General features: G+C 43.2%; 1 protein-coding gene across 1 annotated transcript; it reads right to left on the bottom strand.

The window, feature by feature from the left end:
* Positions 1 to 7,700: 7,700 nt before the first annotated feature.
* Positions 7,701 to 18,301, bottom strand: lcp2a (lymphocyte cytosolic protein 2a). Its single transcript, XM_069709710.1, has 22 exons — positions 18,145 to 18,301; positions 17,803 to 18,063; positions 16,667 to 16,729; positions 16,502 to 16,548; positions 16,223 to 16,288; positions 15,791 to 15,816; positions 14,981 to 15,021; positions 14,478 to 14,667; positions 13,828 to 13,913; positions 13,609 to 13,672; positions 12,966 to 13,043; positions 12,576 to 12,601; positions 11,769 to 11,788; positions 11,514 to 11,624; positions 11,303 to 11,321; positions 10,598 to 10,613; positions 10,360 to 10,447; positions 9,721 to 9,773; positions 9,514 to 9,572; positions 9,130 to 9,204; positions 8,777 to 8,926; positions 7,701 to 8,373 (listed from the first exon to the last, which is right to left on the bottom strand). Exons 2-22 carry the CDS (start codon positions 17,878 to 17,880, stop codon positions 8,224 to 8,226), a joined length of 1,506 nt encoding a protein of 501 aa, XP_069565811.1. The 5' UTR covers positions 17,881 to 18,063; positions 18,145 to 18,301; the 3' UTR covers positions 7,701 to 8,223.
* Between the last annotated feature and the right edge of the window lie 1,656 nt (positions 18,302 to 19,957).

Raw genomic sequence — 19,957 nt, 5'->3', positions numbered from 1 at the left:
GATGTTCCAACAGGTGTTTTTTTTATTTTTTATCTTTACACAACTTTTCCATCTTTTGTTGATCCTGTCACAACGTTTAGAGACGAGTTGCTGCTCAGATTCAAAACGAGAAGATATTTTTATAAAATGTCTTAGTTTCAAAATTTGATGTTTTGTCTTTGGTTTATTTTCAATTAAATATTGATTCATGTGATTTACAAATCACTGCATTGTGTTTTTATTTACATTTTACAGAGTCCCAACTTTATCAAATTGCTTTGGTTTTGATTATTTCAGTGTTTCAACCCTAAACAACAACTTTGTGAAATTCACTGATTCATACAAACATTTTATTCTGAGGATTTGTAAAGTTAAAATTATTGTTTCTGTTCGTGTCTAGTAGAAAGTTAAAACCAGAGATGTTGAGTTTATATCTCCGAAAAATGAGAAACCAGCAAAATATTCATATTTAAGAAACTGCAGTCAGAGAAAGAAAAGAATTCAGGAAACACTCGACTCAAAGAAAAGTCTGTTTTTAATTAAAAACATTCGACTCATATTTACATCAGAACAAAAACACTGAATTTAAACTTAAAAAAAGATAAATAGAAACATTCACGCAGTTTTTACAGCGAGCTCAGTGGCTGTTTGAATTCAGCCGAACATTCGTCAAACTTTAAATTCAACATTTGTGTCACTGCAGGAGCAGCAAGGAGTCGAGAGGGAGAGCGTCACTGAAGCCCTCCGAGAACACAAGCTCGCACTGCGCCTCCTGCAGCTGATGCGCCTCCTGCAGCCGATGCGCCTCCTGCAGCTGATGCGGAGGACCGGACGTCGTCTGCAGCTCGGCGTAGAGCGGCAGCGAGGCGGTCCGAGGGTCGGCGAGGGGGGAGAAGTGTGGGGGAGTCGGCTGAGAGGAGGGGTGGAGGGGGTGAGGAGAGGAGCTGCAGGCGTCCCACTGAGGCACCACCGCACCAGGGGAGTCCCCCTGAGGAGGAGGAGGAGGTGGAGGTGGGGAGGCGTGGTCCGGTACAAGAGGAGGAGGAGGGAGGAGGAAGGAGTCCTGGAGGTGACACAGGAAGCTGCTGAGGCCGGCGGCGACGTCCGAGAGCAGCTCAGTGTCGTTGCCGCCGCTGCAGTGCATGCTGGGAACTTTGGGGCTGGGCTCTGATGAGGAGGAGGAGGAGGAGGAAGGTTTGTTGTTGGCTGTCACGGTGTCGGCCTTCCTCTTCCTCTTCCGCCGGAAGTTCCCGTTGTCGAACATCTTCTCACAGTTTGGATCCAGAGTCCAGTAATTTCCTTTACCTGGAGGGAGGAAGAGGAGGAGGAAGAGGAAGAGGAGGAGGAAGAGGAGGAGGAGGAGGAAGAGGAAGAGAAGGAGGAAGAGAAGGAGGAGGAGGAAGAGGAGGAGGAGGAAGGTTAGAGACAAACAATGAACAGCTGTTTCTCTTCAGAACATAAAAGGGCACAAACAGCAGAGGTTCCTTCATCATCGTCTTCCTCACTGAACTCCCTTTAAATACATTATAATTGTATTAATTTAAAACGAAGTTTAATTAATCTGCGGTTTTTACTGTTTTTAGGTCGGTAGTTACTTTATTAATCCCCAAGGGGACATTTTTTCACATTTTTCTGCTGTTTTTTTATAACGTGTCAAACATTTTTGATTCAATCTTTATTTTTAAAGAAAAGTCTGAAAGTCTCAAATTAAAAGTCTCTTTCGGCCCAAACAGGAAGTAGCACATTAAACAGGCTGCTGAGGCGGCCATCTTTAATCTGACCAGAACACTGCATGACGTTTGTTTGGCAGTAACTTAGTTTGTTTTCTTTTTTTTGTTTGATTAAAATAAATCAGATTTAATCAGAGTGCATCGTGAATCTTTTATTTTAAACCTTTAAAACAACTTAGCCAATCAGCGCCTATTTCCTGTTATCGATGAGCACCTTCAAAATAAAAGTCTATAAAGTATGTATTTTAACATAAGAATAATAAACGTAATGAAAGCCTGTTGTGTTCAGTCTGCAGGCCATTCTGTTTCCCGAGGGGTGAAGTGGACGTTGTGTTCAGGTGTGCTGGTCTCACCTGGGCTTCGGTCGTCGCGGGCAACCTTCCAGAAGCAGTCGTTGAGTGACAGGTTGTGTCGGATGGAGTTCTGCCAGCCGGCCTTGCTGCGGCTGTAGAAGGGGAAGTTGTCGGAGACGTACCGGTAGATCTGGCTGAGCGTCAGCCGCTGCTGCGGCGCGCTCTGGATCGCCATGGCGATGAGGGCAGAGTAGGAGTACGGCGGGCGGACCAGGCTCAGCATGTGGTCCGTGGAGGACAGGGAGAACCAGGGCCCGCCGGGGAACAGGTGCCTCTGGAGGCCGTAGAGATGAGGGAAGAAGCCTCTGAAGGAGGGGGGGAGTCCCGCGGCCCCTGATGGGGGCCCCTGGTCCGGGCTGCCGCTGGGATAGACGGGGTCCGGGAACCACGGCAACGGGCCGGAGTCCGGAGGAGCCGGAGGGCTGTAGAGGCTGAAGTCGGACGGGTCGAGGCCCAGAGACGGAAGCTGCTGTTGGGGGAGGACGCGTCCGCACAGGGGGGGGGACAAACCCTGGACCGGCACAGAGGACGCCATGCTGTCTGTCTTCAGGCTGTCTGTCTGCTCTGTACACCTGCTGCTCACCTGAGACACTTATAGCCTGCTGCCCCGCCCCCCCGACGAGCCGATTGGCTGCTGAGTGTGTGTGAGTGGTTGATTTGAATAAGAACAGGTTGAATTCCTCCCCCAGGCTGATAAGAGCTCCAGGATTTAAGGCTGAGACGTGTCAACACTTCGTCTGACAAACAACTGATTGAGCCTCTTTTTACAGTTTCAGACGTTACGAGTCTCAAAGTCGCTGATTCACTCTGAAAATAAAACAAACTGTCGCTTCTCGGCTCCTTTATTTCACACCTGATTTACCTTTTCTGATTTATTTCATAAAGTGCAGCTGCTGGAAATAAAAGAACATTTCTGCAACGTCGTTACGTTACATCAGACCTTTTTAAAACCACAGATTATAATTCAATAAGTGTTTAATGATCAAATGATGAAGTTAAAACCATTCTGATGATCAGTTATTGGTTGTTGGAGTTTACAGTTTAAACATTTAAAGTTTCTGTACTCAAATGTTACAATTTGTTTTGATTTTCATTTTACAGTGATTGTTTGACTTTCTTTTTTATGTAGTTCAGACAAAACAAAAACTGATGACACAAATATAAGTTTATAAAAAGATTTAAATTGAAGGCAAATCTATCGTTTGTTTATTTTACATGTGCGTTTGTGGAAATCCATTAAATCCGTCATATAACTGCTGAGTAGCTCAAGTTTTACAGCGGACAGAGTTTTATTTTGAAACTCTCAACTATATCAGTGAAATAAAAATAAAAGTTCTAAGAAGCAGATCTGAGAATCTCCGTTAAAGGTTCCTGTTTGTCTTCAATAAAATATCCTGTAAGTCAAAAAACAAGAAGCAGCAAATGTTTAGAAAATTATGAGGAAACTTTCCAGGAAAATATCAGCTCAAATAAAATGTACTCTAAATATATTAAATGATTATTTTTTAATTATACGTTTTTGTTTGGTTTTTGACGCGACGTCACATTTCTATATAAATATTGTTATAAAGTTGTTTGGCTTCGAAGCTTCGTGCAGTTTGTTGAATCCAGAAATAAAAGAATCACTTCTGTATTTCAGGCAGCAGCGTTGGAACGAGAACATCCGACCGGTCGGAGACGGAAATCTGAACAAATACTGAAAGTCACGAAGGTGCACGTGAAAATGTGAAAATATATTACGTGGAAATATTTTATATTTTATAACATAACAAATGTTAAAACTGATTTTCAGACCAGAGAACCTCATTTATCATCTTGTTTTTTTGTGGCCTTCAAATAAACCTCGTGGTTTCGTACACGTGAAGTTGTGTTCAAATGATTCGTAGGAACGTGGCTACGACGCAACAGTAACTTTTTATTTTATTATTTTTACTGCAAAGAAAAACTACAAACCACGAAGTAAAACTCTACGTGAGTAAAACTTGTCTAAACTTGACTAAAACAAAATGTTAAGGTCGTAGATTCCACAGAACGACTGCGTTCATCTGGACTCTTTGAAATGTGAACGATTTAAAGACTTGAAAATAAAAGCAGCTTAATCGATTAATCAACGTCCACAAGTTGAAAGTGACTTCAGTTCAACTTCAGGAGCTTCGTGACCTCAAACAGAGACGCTGCTGTTTGAGGTGTCGGCCGACGCCATTGTTCTCCAAACACCCCCCAACACACCCGCAGTCAGCACGTCTACGTCAGCACGTCTACGTCAGCAGCTCGGTCCTGATCAAAGGACCCGTCGGCCTCCCGTCACTCACATTCTCATGTAAATGCTCTGAATGCCGACCGTTAAACGATCGCTTGAACACACCGGCAGCTCCGCGATGTCAACGCCGTCTGGATCTGACCGCCAGACAAACTTTCACCATGTAGAAAAGGGAATTGGTCTCCCCGGGGGGCCCCCGGGGGCCGAGACATCACGTAGGGGCCCCCGGGGGCCGAGACATCACGTAGGGGCCCCCGGGGGCCGAGACCTCATGTTCCTCAGGACGTTCCTCAGGACGTTCCTCAGGATATTAGGTACTTTAAAGAACAAACATGCATATAACTCCTCCCTCCACCCTCCATCCTCCATTATCCCTCCCTCCCTCCATCCATCCTCCATCCTCCCTCCCTCCATCCTCCATCCTCCATCATCCCTCCATCTTCCATCCTCCATCCTCCATCATCCCTCCATCCCTCCCTCCATCCCTCCATCATCCCTCCACCCCTCCCTCCATCCCTCCCTCCATCCCTCCCTCCATCCCTCCCTCCATCCCTCCACCATCCCTCCATCATCCCTCCATCCTCCCTCCATCCCTCCATCATCCCTCCATCATCCCTCCATCCCTCTATCATCCCTCCCTCCATCCCTCCATCCTCCCTCCATCATCCCTCCATCCTCCCTCCATCCCTCCATCCTCCCTCCATCATCCCTCCATCCTCCCTCCATCCCTCTATCATCCCTCCCTCCATCACTCCATCATCCCTCCATCATCCCTCCATCATCCCTCCATCCTCCCTCCATCCCTCCATCATCCCTCCATCCTCCCTCCATCCCTCCACCCCTCCATCCTCCCTCCATCCTCCCTCCATCCCTCCATCCCTCCTCCATCCCTCCATCATCCCTCCATCCTCCCTCCATCCCTCTATCATCCCTCCCTCCATCCCTCCATCCCTCTATCATCCCTCCCTCCATCCCTCCCTCCTCCCTCCATCCCTCCATCCCTCCATCCTCCCTCCATCCCTCCATCCCTCCATCCTCCCTCCATCCCTCCACCCCTCCATCCTCCCTCCATCCCTCCATCCTCCCTCCATCCCTCCATCCCTCCATCCTCCCTCCATCCCTCCCTCCATCCCTCCACCCCTCCATCCCTCCATCCCTCCATCCTCCATCCTCCCTCCATCCCTCCACCCCTCCATCCTCCCTCCATCCCTCCATCCCTCCATCCTCCCTCCATCCCTCCATCCCTCCATCCCTCCACCCCTCCATCCCTCCATCCCTCCATCCTCCATCCTCCCTCCATCCCTCCACCCCTCCATCCTCCCTCCATCCCTCCATCCCTCCATCCTCCCTCCATCCCTCCATCCCTCCATCCCTCCACCCCTCCATCCTCCCTCCATCCCTCCATCCTCCATCCTCCCTCCATCCCTCCATCCTCCATCCTCCCTCCATCCCTCCACCCCTCCATCCTCCCTCCATCCCTCCATCCTCCCTCCATCATCCCTCCATCCCTCCATCCCTCCATCCTCCCTCCATCCCTCCATCCTCCCTCCATCCCTCCATCCTCCCTCCATCAGTTGTTAGTTGACGACAGATTCGGACCCAAAACTTAAAAAGGTCTTGAGAGCAGCAGGACGTGTCTCCCTTCATAAAGATGGCCGACCCGTCGCCACAAAATATGGAAGACAAAATAATAAATCTTTGTAGTTTGTCATCAGTACTGAGAGTAAGTTTTCCTCATCTGACATTAAATCTGTTCGAAGTGAAGGCGTCTGAATATTTAGTTAAAAGACGTATTTCAGTTTGTGTTTCTAAATCAGTTCAGATGAACAAAGTCGCGACGATCAGATTTGACTTTGTCTGTTCACACTCTGCCAACGAGGACACACCCACCCACCCAGGTGATTCACACCTCCATCCTCCCTCACACCTGGGTGGGTGGGTGTGTTTGTGCGTACTTGTTCATCTATCTTTGTGAGGACCACTGTCACTATCAGACCTTGCGAGGACATTTTTTCTGGTCCTCAGTTTGAGACACAGGACTGATTGAGAGTTCAGGTTAGAGAGTCCTCACAAAGACAGAAGTACAAATGTGTGTTTGTGTGTGTGTGTGTGTGTGTGTGTGTGTGTGTGTGTGTGTGTGTGTGTGTGTGTGTGTGTGTGTGTGTGTGTGTGTGTGTGTGTGTGTGTGTGTGTGTGTGTGTGTGTGTGTGTAACACGACAGTTGGCGGTGGCAGCAGTAATCTTCACCCCGCGGTGCTTTCAAGGACGACGCAGACAAAACAACACAGTGTGAACTATATCTGTCTGATCACTGGGATTATTCTGGGAGAGGGGCTCATGGGAAAACGTAACTGAACACCTTTAACTGCCAAACCAACGCACTCTTAATGACACTAGAAGCATCAACAACGGGCCTCAGCCACATCGTCAGGACTCATGAATAAACCGATCCAGTCAGCGATACGGTCGGCCGGGTTCTGGTCTCTGAAGTTGGAAAAAACACAAGATAACGGGACATTTTCATTCTTGTCATTTGCACAAAAAAAAGTTAACGAAGTGAACAAACATCTGGCGACAGTAACAACCTGTTCAAAACAATCAGCTGATTTCACTAAGAAACAGCTGAACTCAAGTTAACAAGCAGTTAACAACACAAACAGGAACCTCGGCCATCGGCCGGCTTCCTGTCCCACCGAGCTCTTTGTCACGCCGACTAATCCGGCATCGACACGATGGCTCAATGTTCATGAAGGTGAAACATATTTTGTGTATCTGTCACGTGATTTTTCTCCACTTCAAAATGTAAAAGGCTTCTTCGGTCCGTGTCAAACTTTCAGAGTTTCACCAAAAGAGAGCATCTACATTTTCCGTAATTCGAATGACAAACAAACTAAAAACGTGAAACATAAACTTAATATAATGCAGAAATTTTAGGTGCAAATCAAATCATCTGGTCATATTTTGGAATAATAGGTTTTTGGTTGCAGTTCGTGTTAGTGACTTTTAATTCCACAATTCTTTGTGAATTAAGTAACAAACAATATTGATGCCAGATGATCATGTGTCCTTTGTGTTTTTATTCAAGATAAATATTAACTTTGCGTAATGCAGGCGGTGGTTTTGAGGCGGTCTTGTTTTTCATTCATTCTGCAAAGTTTTCTGTTGCGCGTTGAAGCCTCTTGAGGGCGCTAACGTGGCTGTATTGTTCAGAGCTGCTAACAACTTTAAGTAACTTTAAAAGAATAAAACATTCACATTTAAACAGACATTTTTAAACAACATAAATGACAGCAGCTGTGTGAGAAGAACTGCAGTTATGTTTCTGTTTAAAACATTTCTTCTTTGCTTCTTCAGAGAAACGCCGACACAGCTGAATTTTTCACGATGTTTTAATGAGGAAAGCTGAGTGACAAACAGCTTCATCACATTTACAGTGAATTAAAAAACACCCAAGACTGAATGCACAAAGAAAAGAAAAGTAAAGGATCAGGAGGTAAATACAATCACGAGACGTGTTTTTTTGAAGATATAAACGACCGTTTTTGCCATAGACATCTGTATAGTTTGAATGTGGAATATATGTGAACTAAAGAAATACAGGATTCATCCGACATCATGAAGTATCGACTAGAAATGAAAGTTTAAAAGCTCAAATACATTTATGAGTGGAAAAAAAATCTTAAAAGATCTGAAAGGTTTATCGTGTCAAACCCTTCAAACTTAAGAAAAGACAGAAATACCAATATTCAGAAAAAAGCGAATACAGCTTCGTGCAAAAATCTGACATTTTTCCTTTTGACCTTCCAGTGAACCGAAAGACGTTCAGCAGGGATGATTGTGACGCTTGAAATAAACATTCATCTAATTTCTGCCTGTCGGGCTTCCCTCTGGTTGGATCCGGTCAGGACCAGTTCTGTCCAGTCATGCAGTGTCCGGCCGGGTCCGACAGCAGACACTGGTTCTGCTGGGCAGAGCTTCGGTTTTTGGCGTCGATGAGGAGCAGAGGAGAGTGGGAGTAATGGCTGATGATGTCACCGACTGATGGGAAACACTGGACACAAAATAGTCATTATATTATACTGCCCTCTACAGACAAAACACTGTTACTACATATGATTATACTGCCCTCTATAGACAAAACACTGTTACTACATTTGATTATACTGCCCTCTATAGACAAAACACTGTTACTACATATGATTATACTGCCCTCTATAGACAAAACACTGTTACTACATTTGATTATACTGCCCTCTATAGACAAAACACTGTTACTACATTTGATTATACTGCCCTCTATAGACAAAACACTGTTACTACATTTGATTATACTGCCCTCTTCCGACTTTTGTCCTTTTTTTTTAGTTCCAAGTCAAATATACTGGTACTTTTAGAAAATATTTCACGTTCCCATTTCATAAATACGATTGGGATGTTTTACACGTATGTTTTACCTCCTGGACTTTCAGTCCGGTTCCCAGCAGGAACTGCTGATTCTGCTGCCGGATCTGGATGTTGTAGACTTTGTCCTGGTAGAAGACCATCAGGGTGAAGGGCTGGTTGGGCTGCTGCCGGGTGCTGTCCCTCACCAGGTACGCCCCGTCCTCAAAAGAGACGGAGACACACTGAGTCTGAACTGTTTCCTGTCTGTGAGCTCAGATCTGACTGAGTTACGACTGAGAGGACGAATTCTGTTACAAATCAGATCAATCGGCGTTTTAAAGAATCTCGATCTACTCGACTGTTGAAGATACGGAAAACTCTCACATCAAAGTCCTGTTTGATTCTGCTGCTGTGTTGCTGTTACCTTGTAGACTCGTTTCAGACATCCTTCAGCCTGACCGCGGGTCACTTTACCCACGTACCAACGAGGGTCCATCTCCTACACACACACACACACACACACACACACACACACACACACACACACACACACACACACACACACACACACACACACACACACACACACACACACACACACACACACACACACACACACATTAGGAGAAGAAGGATGTAGTAATCCCAGATCCCGTCAGGAGTTGTGAAAAGATTCAACAGCCGTGAGTAAAATCATAAAATCAGTTCTCCAACTTCTTGCTATAAAATGTACAAACATCAGGAGTAAAATATGAAGTCTTTGAAGTTTCAGTCCCCGTGTAAAAACAAATGTGTATTTGTGTGTTACCTTTGCGTATGCTGCTGTGGGCTGAGGAGGACGAGCCGACTGTCTGTGTTCGGCCATCGCTGCAAACACAAGACGCTCACGTTTTTCATCACTTCTGAGAACGTTACATTCACTTCATAACCGAACCGTAATCTAAACCAACCCTCAGATTAACTTTAACCAGAACCTAAACCGAACTATCGCCAACAGTTAGTGTTGTTGTCTTACCAGAGTGCAGTTTGTGAGGCAGAGAGCCTGCAGAGGGAACACTGGAAGGCAGACTGCTCGAAAACCAACAAAACAAATCAGATTATTGATCAAACGTGCCAGAAATATTCAACTAATCATCTCAGAGTTGTTTTTGAAAAAGTGAACAGAACAACGTCTCCAAGCCACGACTACAGAAATATGTTTGTATCAGAGAACAGTAAGTCACAGAGCGGCGTGCCTCAGGGCGCCATTCTCGGGCCATTATCTTTTTTTTTTTTTATTTGAATTTCCTTAGTTTTTATCTGTGAATTAAATGATTTTTTGTTTTGTTTTTTGTTTTAACTTATTATTTAATCAGGTTCATCTGCTTATGTGAAATGATTCAAAATACACAAACTTACCATACTACCTCATTTAAAAATAAGAAAAAAGGAATGGTTTGGAATTTGAACTACTCAGAAAGAAAATAAAAATAGCTTTTGTATGAATAAACCAAATTCTGCTCTGAAAAGAACATAGAATCTATCGGTATAATAAGGAAATTATTTTATTGTCAGTTACAGGATTTTGTGCTGTTTTTCTCAAAATCGTTCATTCTCTATATTGATGTCAAATGGTAAAAGCAAAGGGGTTAAATAAAAAGGTGAATTTACACACCTGTCTCCGTGACGTGGGGGGGCCCCGGGCAGTCCAGGGCGGGGGGGCAGCATTTTATTGTGGAGGGGAAAGGTGTTGTGTTTAGGAGCTGGAAATGACAAGCAGAATTTAAAGAATCACTGCAGTCGATACTGACAAAGACTCGTTTATCTGAGTCCATGGAGTCATCAGGTATCCTGATCAAACACAACTCTTCATGTGGACGGTAGACGAACACCAAAAGATTTATAAATCTCACCTTCATCGTGTGCTGGCTGATGAGAGAAGAGAAGTAAAAGATCAGAACTCAATCTGTATAAATTCTCCATCATAAAACAAATCTTAAAACTTTGAAACCGTTTGTAGACGTGAACGCGATCACCGACATCACTGCGATGAACTTATTTTCACTTGTTTACCTCAGTAAGACTTGTTTTTTTCATTTTTAATTTAATTTAACTCCTATAAATCCCATTTAATGTGTTTTTATATCCAGTGTTTTGTTTTTCATCTTAAAGTTTCTCTGTTGTCTAAAAACTAATTTGTGATCATCAAAATAATATTTTTAGAGTGACTTAAATGTAACTTGGCCTCATTCCCTGTTTGGATTATGAACTGTATATAAAAATGTTCGTAGTTTCCGGCAACAGAACCACATCATTTGCAAAAAGATGCCTTTCACCCTCCAAGAAAAGACCACGCAGGACTCTCAGTCCACAACAAAGACTGTATTAAGGTGGACCTAGTGTCCAGGTCTGAAAAGTGAAGCCTTACAGTGCAGTACCACTGAGGGCCACAAGGAGCTGGCTCCAAAAAAAACCTCTGGCTCCAATAGACTCCCTTCAAAGTGTGAATGTTTGCAAACACCAAATGCCCACACAATATTTAGGTAGCTACGTTTGTGCAGAGATTATTATGTTATTGTGACGACTATACAAATGAAAAAAAAAGCTGATGCACCGACCTCCCTCCTTCCATCGAACCTGTTGAACCAAACCACATTAAAAAAAAATCAGATTACTATAAAATACGTAGGTGAAGCATTTCAACAAGAACTGAATGAAAAAAAAATGTATAGTAGAAATAAATGTGATGAACTCTGAAATGACAAACTAAAGCTGACATGTATCTCTGACAAACTGAATAATAGATTTTGATGTGATGTGTTTGAGGACCTGTTGGGCGACGGCCTAGCGGAGGAGTTGCTCCTGCTGACGGAGGTGGAGGACGGAAGGACGACAAATGGTTTGGACCAGGCTGGCGTATCGGGGACGTCCGGCTGAGATCTGAACTCACAAACACATTGAAGGTACAAACCGATTATTCTAATTAATCAGTCCACAGTTAACGCGACCGTCTAAAGGACTTCTAAACAATTTAAAATGAGTTTAAGTTGTGGCTAAAATGTTCAGGTGAGCGCGTGTACAAACCTCCAGGATTGTGTCTCCGGCTGCAAGAAAGAAAAACAAATTAAAACAATAATATCCAAAAGTTAAAACTATTAGAAATACAAGTTATGAAAAAGTTTCAGTGCCCAGAAAGCGGAGTTCCTCAAGGTGCGATTACTCGTCCCCTTTTTGTTTTAAATTTTCTATGTTACTCACAATTAGTCAACCAGTAGATGACATAAACAAAGAGTTGTTTAAAAATATTAGTTTTTTTGCGGGAACTTTTTCCAGAAATTAAACAAAGAGTTTCAAATTTAAAATAAATAGAATCATAAGTAATCACGTCGTAGAATAATAATCAAACTGCACAGCAGAGAAAAAGCTGAAAATAATTTAATTCTCATCTTTTTCTTTTTTTTCTGAAGTGACAAAAGTTACAAAAAACTTCCTGAGTTGTAAAAGTGAAGTATCTTTCCAGAACAGACGGTCTGTGACTAATATAGAACAAAGGCTCCATCCGCCTTCAAAATAAGAGCTTTACATGCTTTTTAAATCACATTCATTCAACACTAAAACAAAGTTCAGTCTCTTCCAGCTCTTTTACAGGAAGTGTGAATATAAACTAATGATATTTAACACATACTGTTTAATTAGACTGACGATTAGTCGGCTTATTAACATGATCAGATCAGTGAAGTTAATCACCGTGTGGTTAAATAAAGTTTAGTTCAGGAAATATTAGCCTTTCTGTTGTTGTTGTTGTTGTTGTTGTTGTTGTTGTATACAGTTTATTTTCAAAAGAAATCAAACTAAGTGTGTTAAATAAATTTTGATTCAGAGGAAACTCACCCTGTTCACTGTGTTGCGTGGAGGTCCTGTGAAGAAGAGAAACAAAATCAGCTTCATTATAACATTGATACCAGTCACATGTTTGTGTGTTTGTTTATTACATTATTGTTGTTTGTTTTTAGGGAAGTCGGTAGCTGCTGCCCTCAAAAATTATGAAGAAAACAGATACTGAAGTCGGAGAAATATTAGAGAAGAAAAAAGATAAACGTGAGTAAAGAAATATAATTAAAATTGTAAAAATTCTATGTGTTTTCCTCCTTTGTTTTAATGCAGTTACACAATGACCCACTAGGTGGGGCTAATTTTGAAAAATGACAAACACAAAGTGGAGGGTTGCTGTAGAGATCAATAGTTTAAAAAAAAAAAGATGGAAACCAGGCTGTGGTTTACCTCTGACGGGGGACAGATTGGATCGGGAATCTCTGCCTGGTTTGTTGCCACGAAAGATCTGCGGCGGCCCGGAAGGAACTGAACACCAACACACCAGACATCAGGGTCACATGACCTCAACAGGCTGCCACATGTTCACTGAATGACTGAGGAAGTCTTTAGAAGATTGATTGATAAAATAAATTATTTTAAGTTTCACGCTGAAATAACAGCAACAGAATTGTGTGAGCACTTCCTGTCTGCAGTGCATCATGGGAGTTCAGACAAACATCATTGATCTCTGTGATACTGAAGGAAACTTAAAATCAGACAGATTCTCAGGCAGCTTCTGAACTGTCTTCTTCTCTGGCTTCTGGATGGATTTCTGGAGGTTTGTTCTGGATGCACGTCAGAAATGATGACATCATCAGGAAGAGAAAGTCACACTGGACCAGAACACGCGTGTTTCATGAGTTCTGACCCGGAGAAGGAGGACGGTTTCTGTCTTGTTGAAAGTCTGTCACAGAACGAGGAGTTAAATCTCCGGAGCACCGTGAAGATTTCACCTCCACCTCCTGCGATGCTCATCTGTCTGACTGACCACGTCTATTTGTGTTGTCACGGCAACGTTTACCCGTACGCCTCACAGCAGGTGGTTACTCACGTTTCCCTGATGGTCTTCCACCACGGTGGGGGGAGGGGTCTCTTCCGGAGGGCGACTCTCCAGGCTGAAAAAAGTGAAAAAACTAAAACATTTGACATTTTAAAATATTTTTATAATAAAGTCTATTTTACTGTAAATTGAACCTTGTGGCGCCCTCTGTTGTTTGTTTAGGGGGGTTTCCACACCTGAACATCCACCTCTATTAAAGATAAAACTCACCATCCGGGCTGACGGAGCTGACAGGGTGGAGACGGGTGGGCGGGGACACACAGCAGGGGGCGGGCCTCTGGACGACAGGTGGCTGTCTGAACACAGACACACAGTCAAGTTTTTTTTTTACATCTTTTCTATTTCATATATTTTATCCAACTTAATTCATTTTATTTTTACATATGTTAAATCTAAAACACAAACATATTCGTGTTTTTCGGCTTTGTGTGTTTTCTCCGCATTTTAAACTTTAGAGAATGTCTTTCTGTCCAACCTGGTGTCGCGGAGAAGCGTGTAATACACCTGCCCGTCCACTAGGAGGAAGCGTTGCAACGTAGCGTCTTTACCTGACGAGACAGCTCAGTGTTACAAGAAAACTAAACCAGGTGGAAACCCACGTGGTTAAAAGACGACGTCACCTCCCAAACTCGAACGGTTTACGTCTCCGGCGTCCTTTGTGCCTCATTTTATGTCCTCAGTCAAAGTTCAATTGTCACATGACCCGCGTCTGTTTACGTTCGTGTTTTTAGTACTTCTAAACGATGCTAGGAGCTCCTGAGTGGCCGGGCAGATGTTTTACGTGATACCGGGCTGTTCTTTCTGCGGTTTATTCGAAACATTAATAATAATTTATCGTCCACGTTGACGGACGAAGGTACCGATGTAGTCGCCGTCCCCGATGGGCAGCGTGGGACACAGTTGAGGGAGGTACTCCGGAGGTTCGGAGGGAGGCGGCTCGTAATCGTTGGCCCCGTCCAGGTCCTCGTTCGGGGACTCGTAGTCGCCGCCGCTGCCGTCATCGTCCACGCTGTACGGACTCTCGTAGTCATCGTCGAAGTCTTCATCGTCCTGACAACGGAAAACAGAAAAACACATTTGTTCTGAAACTTGATTTATGTTCCGTTTCAGTCTGAAGACAAAAAGGTTTCGAAAGTAGAAGTAGAAGATGTAAAATATAAATACAAATAAATGATCATTTATTTATTAATTATGCACTTATGTATTCATTTATTAGGTCAAATTAGGATTTATTATTAATTACACAATATTATTGTGTTTATGTTGGAAAATGTGACTCGTGCTGGACATTTATTTCCACACTGATAATCAATAAATCAATAAATAAGACAGAAACAGAAGAATAAAAACAGGTCAGACTCACGAACTCGTCTTCGCCCCATCCCTGAACCTCGGCGCTCGTATCTGCAGACATCAACATGTTAGCAGCTCAAATGTCAATGTATGCACAATTCACACATACGTTTATTTAATGTGCTTATTTAGATAGAAGATCAGCTTTAACTTAAAAGTCATGATGGGAAATTCAAACCAGAGTAGAAGATAATAAAATCCAGTGATGATACTCGATGTTTGTTTGGATCCGTAAAATATCGTATGTGGAGTATTTAAATTTATATTTGTGTTTCTATTTTAATACCAACATGTCTTATCTGCCGTTTTTATTATCATATTATTAATAACATTAATACTGATTGAGTGCCTGTATAAAGTTACACCGTTGGTCGGCTAAAGACAGTGACTTCCTGTATCTGTTTCAAATTAAAAGCTTTCATTTCAAATTAAAAGCCACCTAGTGTTTCACACGCGGTCCACCATATAGAAAGCTGAGCGCTCATCTTGTTGGTTGAAGTATTTTAGTGAAATATTTTCCTCCTGTTAAAACCACTTTGTAACTTTGTTTTGAAAAGTCCTGCATTATTAAACTCGACTTAAAATTTGGTCGCAGGTTGTGAAAATCAAATTATTTTTAACTTTTGTTATGAATGTTAAAATGGATTTAATAAGAGATTCAAAAATCTATTTAGATTTTATTAAATGCTCTTGAACTCCCTTCAGGACAGCAGGGTGAATAAATGTATAGTGAAGTATATGATACAGTATAATGTGAATTTAAGGAATATAACATAATATAACATCACAGTAAAACCTGGAAGAAGAAATAAATTCCTACCTGGTTCGTGATATTTGGGCGTCGACCTGTGATGGAGAGAACCACACAGAGGAAGGTTTGAGAAACTCGATCTGAAACTTCTTCACCGAATCATAAATAAGACTTTTATCACCATACAGAATAAAATGTAAAAATAAATGTACCCAAAGAACAACAGAAACCAAACAATAAAGCCAACAGTCATTTTATTTTATGTTTGACATTTATTATACGAGTTTTGAGAGAAAACTCTTTGTAGCAAAAAAACTAAAACTTCTGTCTGCTGGAGAAAAGAAAAAATATCCAACAAAAAAGATTAAAAGTTTAATAATTATTCATAAATTTGAAGAATAATGATTTCTTGCTCTGCGGTGCTGCAGCTTTTTAACGTTTTACAAACACGTCGCTGAGTTTGCTGCCGTTGAAAACAGTTTGTCGGGAAGGTGAACGTACTTTTTACTAAACAGGCCTCTTCTCTCCTCCTTCTTGCTGATTTCGCAGCTGATCTTGGAAATCAACCTGCAGAAACGTAAACACACGTTCAAATGGATGAAAACACTCCTGCGTCCACTTACTTTTGAACCCCTGAAATTTGAAAACGATGTGCTAAAACACTTCCTGTGTTCATGTAAATCTGCTTTTTAATTCGCTGCTAAACTCGTTCTACGAGCAGCGCTGAATGAAATGTTGTGGCTGCAGTACCGCGCTGCAGCAGCAGGGGGCAGTACTCACGGAGCATGCAGTTTGGGGAATCTCTGGAGGTCGTTATCACTCAGATTCTGAAAAACAAACCCAGTGTGACGACATCGTAACATCCAGAGCTTCCACCTTTCCATCCAACAGGATTTCACCGATGAGTTTGAAATCGTAATGTTTTGATTTTGTTCGTGAACTCACCACGAATCTGGAGCCGCTGATGGAGTTCTTCAACACGACTTTATCGCAGCCGGAGAGACTCATCTGAGAAGGAAAAGCAGTTCGACGCGAGTCCTGATTTACTTCACTGCACTTTGTTAATATACAAACATTTACTACTGCCGAGCAAAAACGGGATGTTCTTCTTAATATTCATGATTATTTGTCTCACATAGTAAACAAACACGGACTTCATCAGTTTCTATGCAGATGACACACCGTTGTTTGAATTTGGTTCTTTAACCAAAGCTGATTATAGTCATAGTCATATAGTACATCGAGGGACGTTCAACACTTGAAGCTTCCAGCTATCATAAGCTCACATTACCCAGCAACCTCAGCTAGTTAGCTAAACCGTCAGTAACCAGGATATTCCTCTGTGACATTTAGGAACAATGTCAAGGATTTGTTGAGGTGAGACTGCTAACATTCACGCTACCACCGAATCGACCACGTTAGCTTGGCTGTTGAGAACAACGTTAGGTTTCTGTAGGATGAAGAGGAGCATCAACCGAAGGAAGTGACCATATTTGGACGAGCTGGGGGAGGAGCCAGCGGTGGATCTGACTGATCGGAAACCTGACGATACTACGTCCCGCCCACCGATAGCTATAACCTGACTGCACCACAGGCCTGTCAATCAAACAGACACGCCCCCAAAACAGGTCTTCTTGAATCTTCTTTTCTAATGAATGAGGGATTATTTTCAGATGGACCTCCAGAAAACTAAGAAGAAGGAGTGACTTTAGCTAACAACACCGAGATAACTGATGGACACATTTTATTCACTTTGGATTTGATGAGAGAAGTTGAATGGGAGTCTATGGAGCCGGAGGCTTTTTGGAGCCGACCTCTAGTGGCACTCGCTGGTATTGCAGCTGAAGACACTTCTGAAGGCCTTCGTGACCACAGAGGTCACGGTGACGGGTCGGCAGTCTGTAAGTTCTGCAGGCTTTATTTTGATGATGATTGTTACGTTGTCTAAACGCCGTGACGCCTGACGACCGGCTGAAACACGCCGACAGAACGCAGACTAACCCAGAAACCCACCAGGAACCCGAACAAACACGAAGGCCGGCGACAGATTGAAGGTGTGACGGTACGGACGGAGGCCTCACCGTTTTCAGGTAGTCGGCCAGCTGCTGCGGGCTCCACCCCATCACCTCCGACCGGGGAGGCACTCGGTCTGAGCTCATCCTGCGACTTCCTCACTCGGTCGATGTCAAACCCAACTCTTGGTTTCTGTTCTACGTAGACGCGACCAACATCTGAGACAAGGACGATCAGCTGCAGACTCTTTCAGGGTTTTATTCTCCGTCTTGGCACCTCCTTCTTCCTCCGCTCGACTCTCGACGGCCTCGTTGCCCCACCGCTCCTTCCTGCGAAATGTACAAAAACCAAACTTCTCCGAAAGACGAACGAAGTGCCGACTGTCTTCAGCTTTTACTTCCTCAAATCACCTTGAAACTGAGCGAGGGTCTTTGTGACTGAAGAAAGTTGAACGCAGCGGGCAGAGATGTCACCCAGGACCCAAAATGGCTTCCTCCTTACTCGTTCTCACACTTTTTTTTATTTTTACTCCTTCAATGTGTCTATCTGTTTTCCCTCCCTCTGTCTCTGAGGAAATGACTGTGCAGTGGGGGGTGGGGGGGAGGCCTTGAATGTCTTCACCCCCCCCCCCCTCCCCATGCCTGACCACAGAGCGGAACAGCCGCTGCAGCTGCACCCACTCACTGCAAACAGGAAGACGCAGACTCTGGATCAGTCTGAGAGCTCAGTCGCAGCGCCGACGCAGCATTCAGCGCTGATCTCACGTCAGTTCATCATCAAACTTGTTTTACTGCACGACATTTATTGGACAAATGAACAGAACTTGCAACCAACCATCAACCATCAGTGATGTCATCAACCATCAGTGATGTCATCATCCATCAGTGATGTCATCGTTGGTTTGTGAACGTTATGAATCCTCCAGTTCAGATTCTGTCCGTCACCATCTTTGGTTTGAAACAGGAAGTGACCATATTTGGACGAGCTGGGGGAGGAGCCAGCGGTGGATCTGACCGATCTGATCGGAAACCTGACGACACTACGTCCCGCCCACCGATAGCTGTAACCTGACTGCACCACAGGCCTGTCAATCAAACAGACACGCCCCCAAAAACAGGTGTTCTTGAATCTTCTTTTCTAATGAATGAGGGATTATTTTCAGATGGACCTCCAGAAAACTAAGAAGAAGGAGTGACTTTAGCTAACAACACCGAGATAACTGATGGACACATTTTATTCACTTTGGATTTGATGAGAGAAGTTGAATGGGAGTCTATGGAGCCGGAGGCTTTTTGGAGCCGACCTCTAGTGGCACTCGCTGGTATTGCAGCTGAAGACACTTCTGGATCGGAACCATTTTACAGACCTGAAGCTACGAACTCTTTTAGAAACAATCTGTGGATAAAACACAAAACTCATCCAAAGTTTCTGCTGTGAAGATGTTCTATAAGAATAATTCTTTTGAACACAGTTTCTAAGTAGCCTCTATATTTATTTACATTTTGTCAGTTTGGTGCTGTTAAAAGCAGCTGAATTATCTCCCAGCAGCTCCTGGCTGCAGTGCATCATGGGTATTCAGACAGTCATCATCGGTTGCTGTGATACTGAAGGAAATCTAAAAACAGACAGATTCTCAGGCAGTTTCTGAACTGCTGTCTGAGTGAAGTTTATTAGTTTATTGTGGATATAAATCTGAAGTCCTGAATGAGTCGAACATTTTCATTTAACACTTCACGGCTCTTCAGGTTTCTTTTTAAAAGCATTGCTGGAAAACTTTTGTCTGCTTCCTCCTCTGTTGGCTATGACGCTGCTTCTGGGAGAGAGGTGCATTCTGGGAGCACAGATGCAGAAGAAGCAGGTGATGGTGACAGTCTGAAGATGCAAATCAGAAGCATCCTGCCTCTGAAAGTTTCACCTTCATCCTGTTAAACGCTTTCATTAGTGAAGAAGAAGAATGTTCAACTTGTTATGCGGTGTTTCATTTCATTTCCTTTTTTATTTTATTTTTTTGTTTAATTTCCAGCTTTATAAAAAAACAGAAATATTTGAGAATGAATCAAACATCCACCGGTTGTCTTACTAAGGAGAGGAAACGAACCCAACTTCCTTATTCCTGTCGATCAAACTGGTTTCAGAGAACAAAAAATTAACTTCTCTCAACGTCAGACGAAGAAAAATCCCCGAAACCGTCTTGAACGTCTTCCTGACACGAAGCAAATTAGT

This window comes from Brachyistius frenatus, unplaced genomic scaffold (genome assembly GCF_029030835.1).
Source record: "Brachyistius frenatus isolate BFR_SWC_R1_liver_20210118 unplaced genomic scaffold, ASM2903083v1 Contig_84, whole genome shotgun sequence".
Classification (NCBI taxonomy): domain Eukaryota; kingdom Metazoa; phylum Chordata; class Actinopteri; family Embiotocidae; genus Brachyistius; species Brachyistius frenatus.
This window is presented reverse-complemented; position numbering and strand designations above follow the sequence as displayed.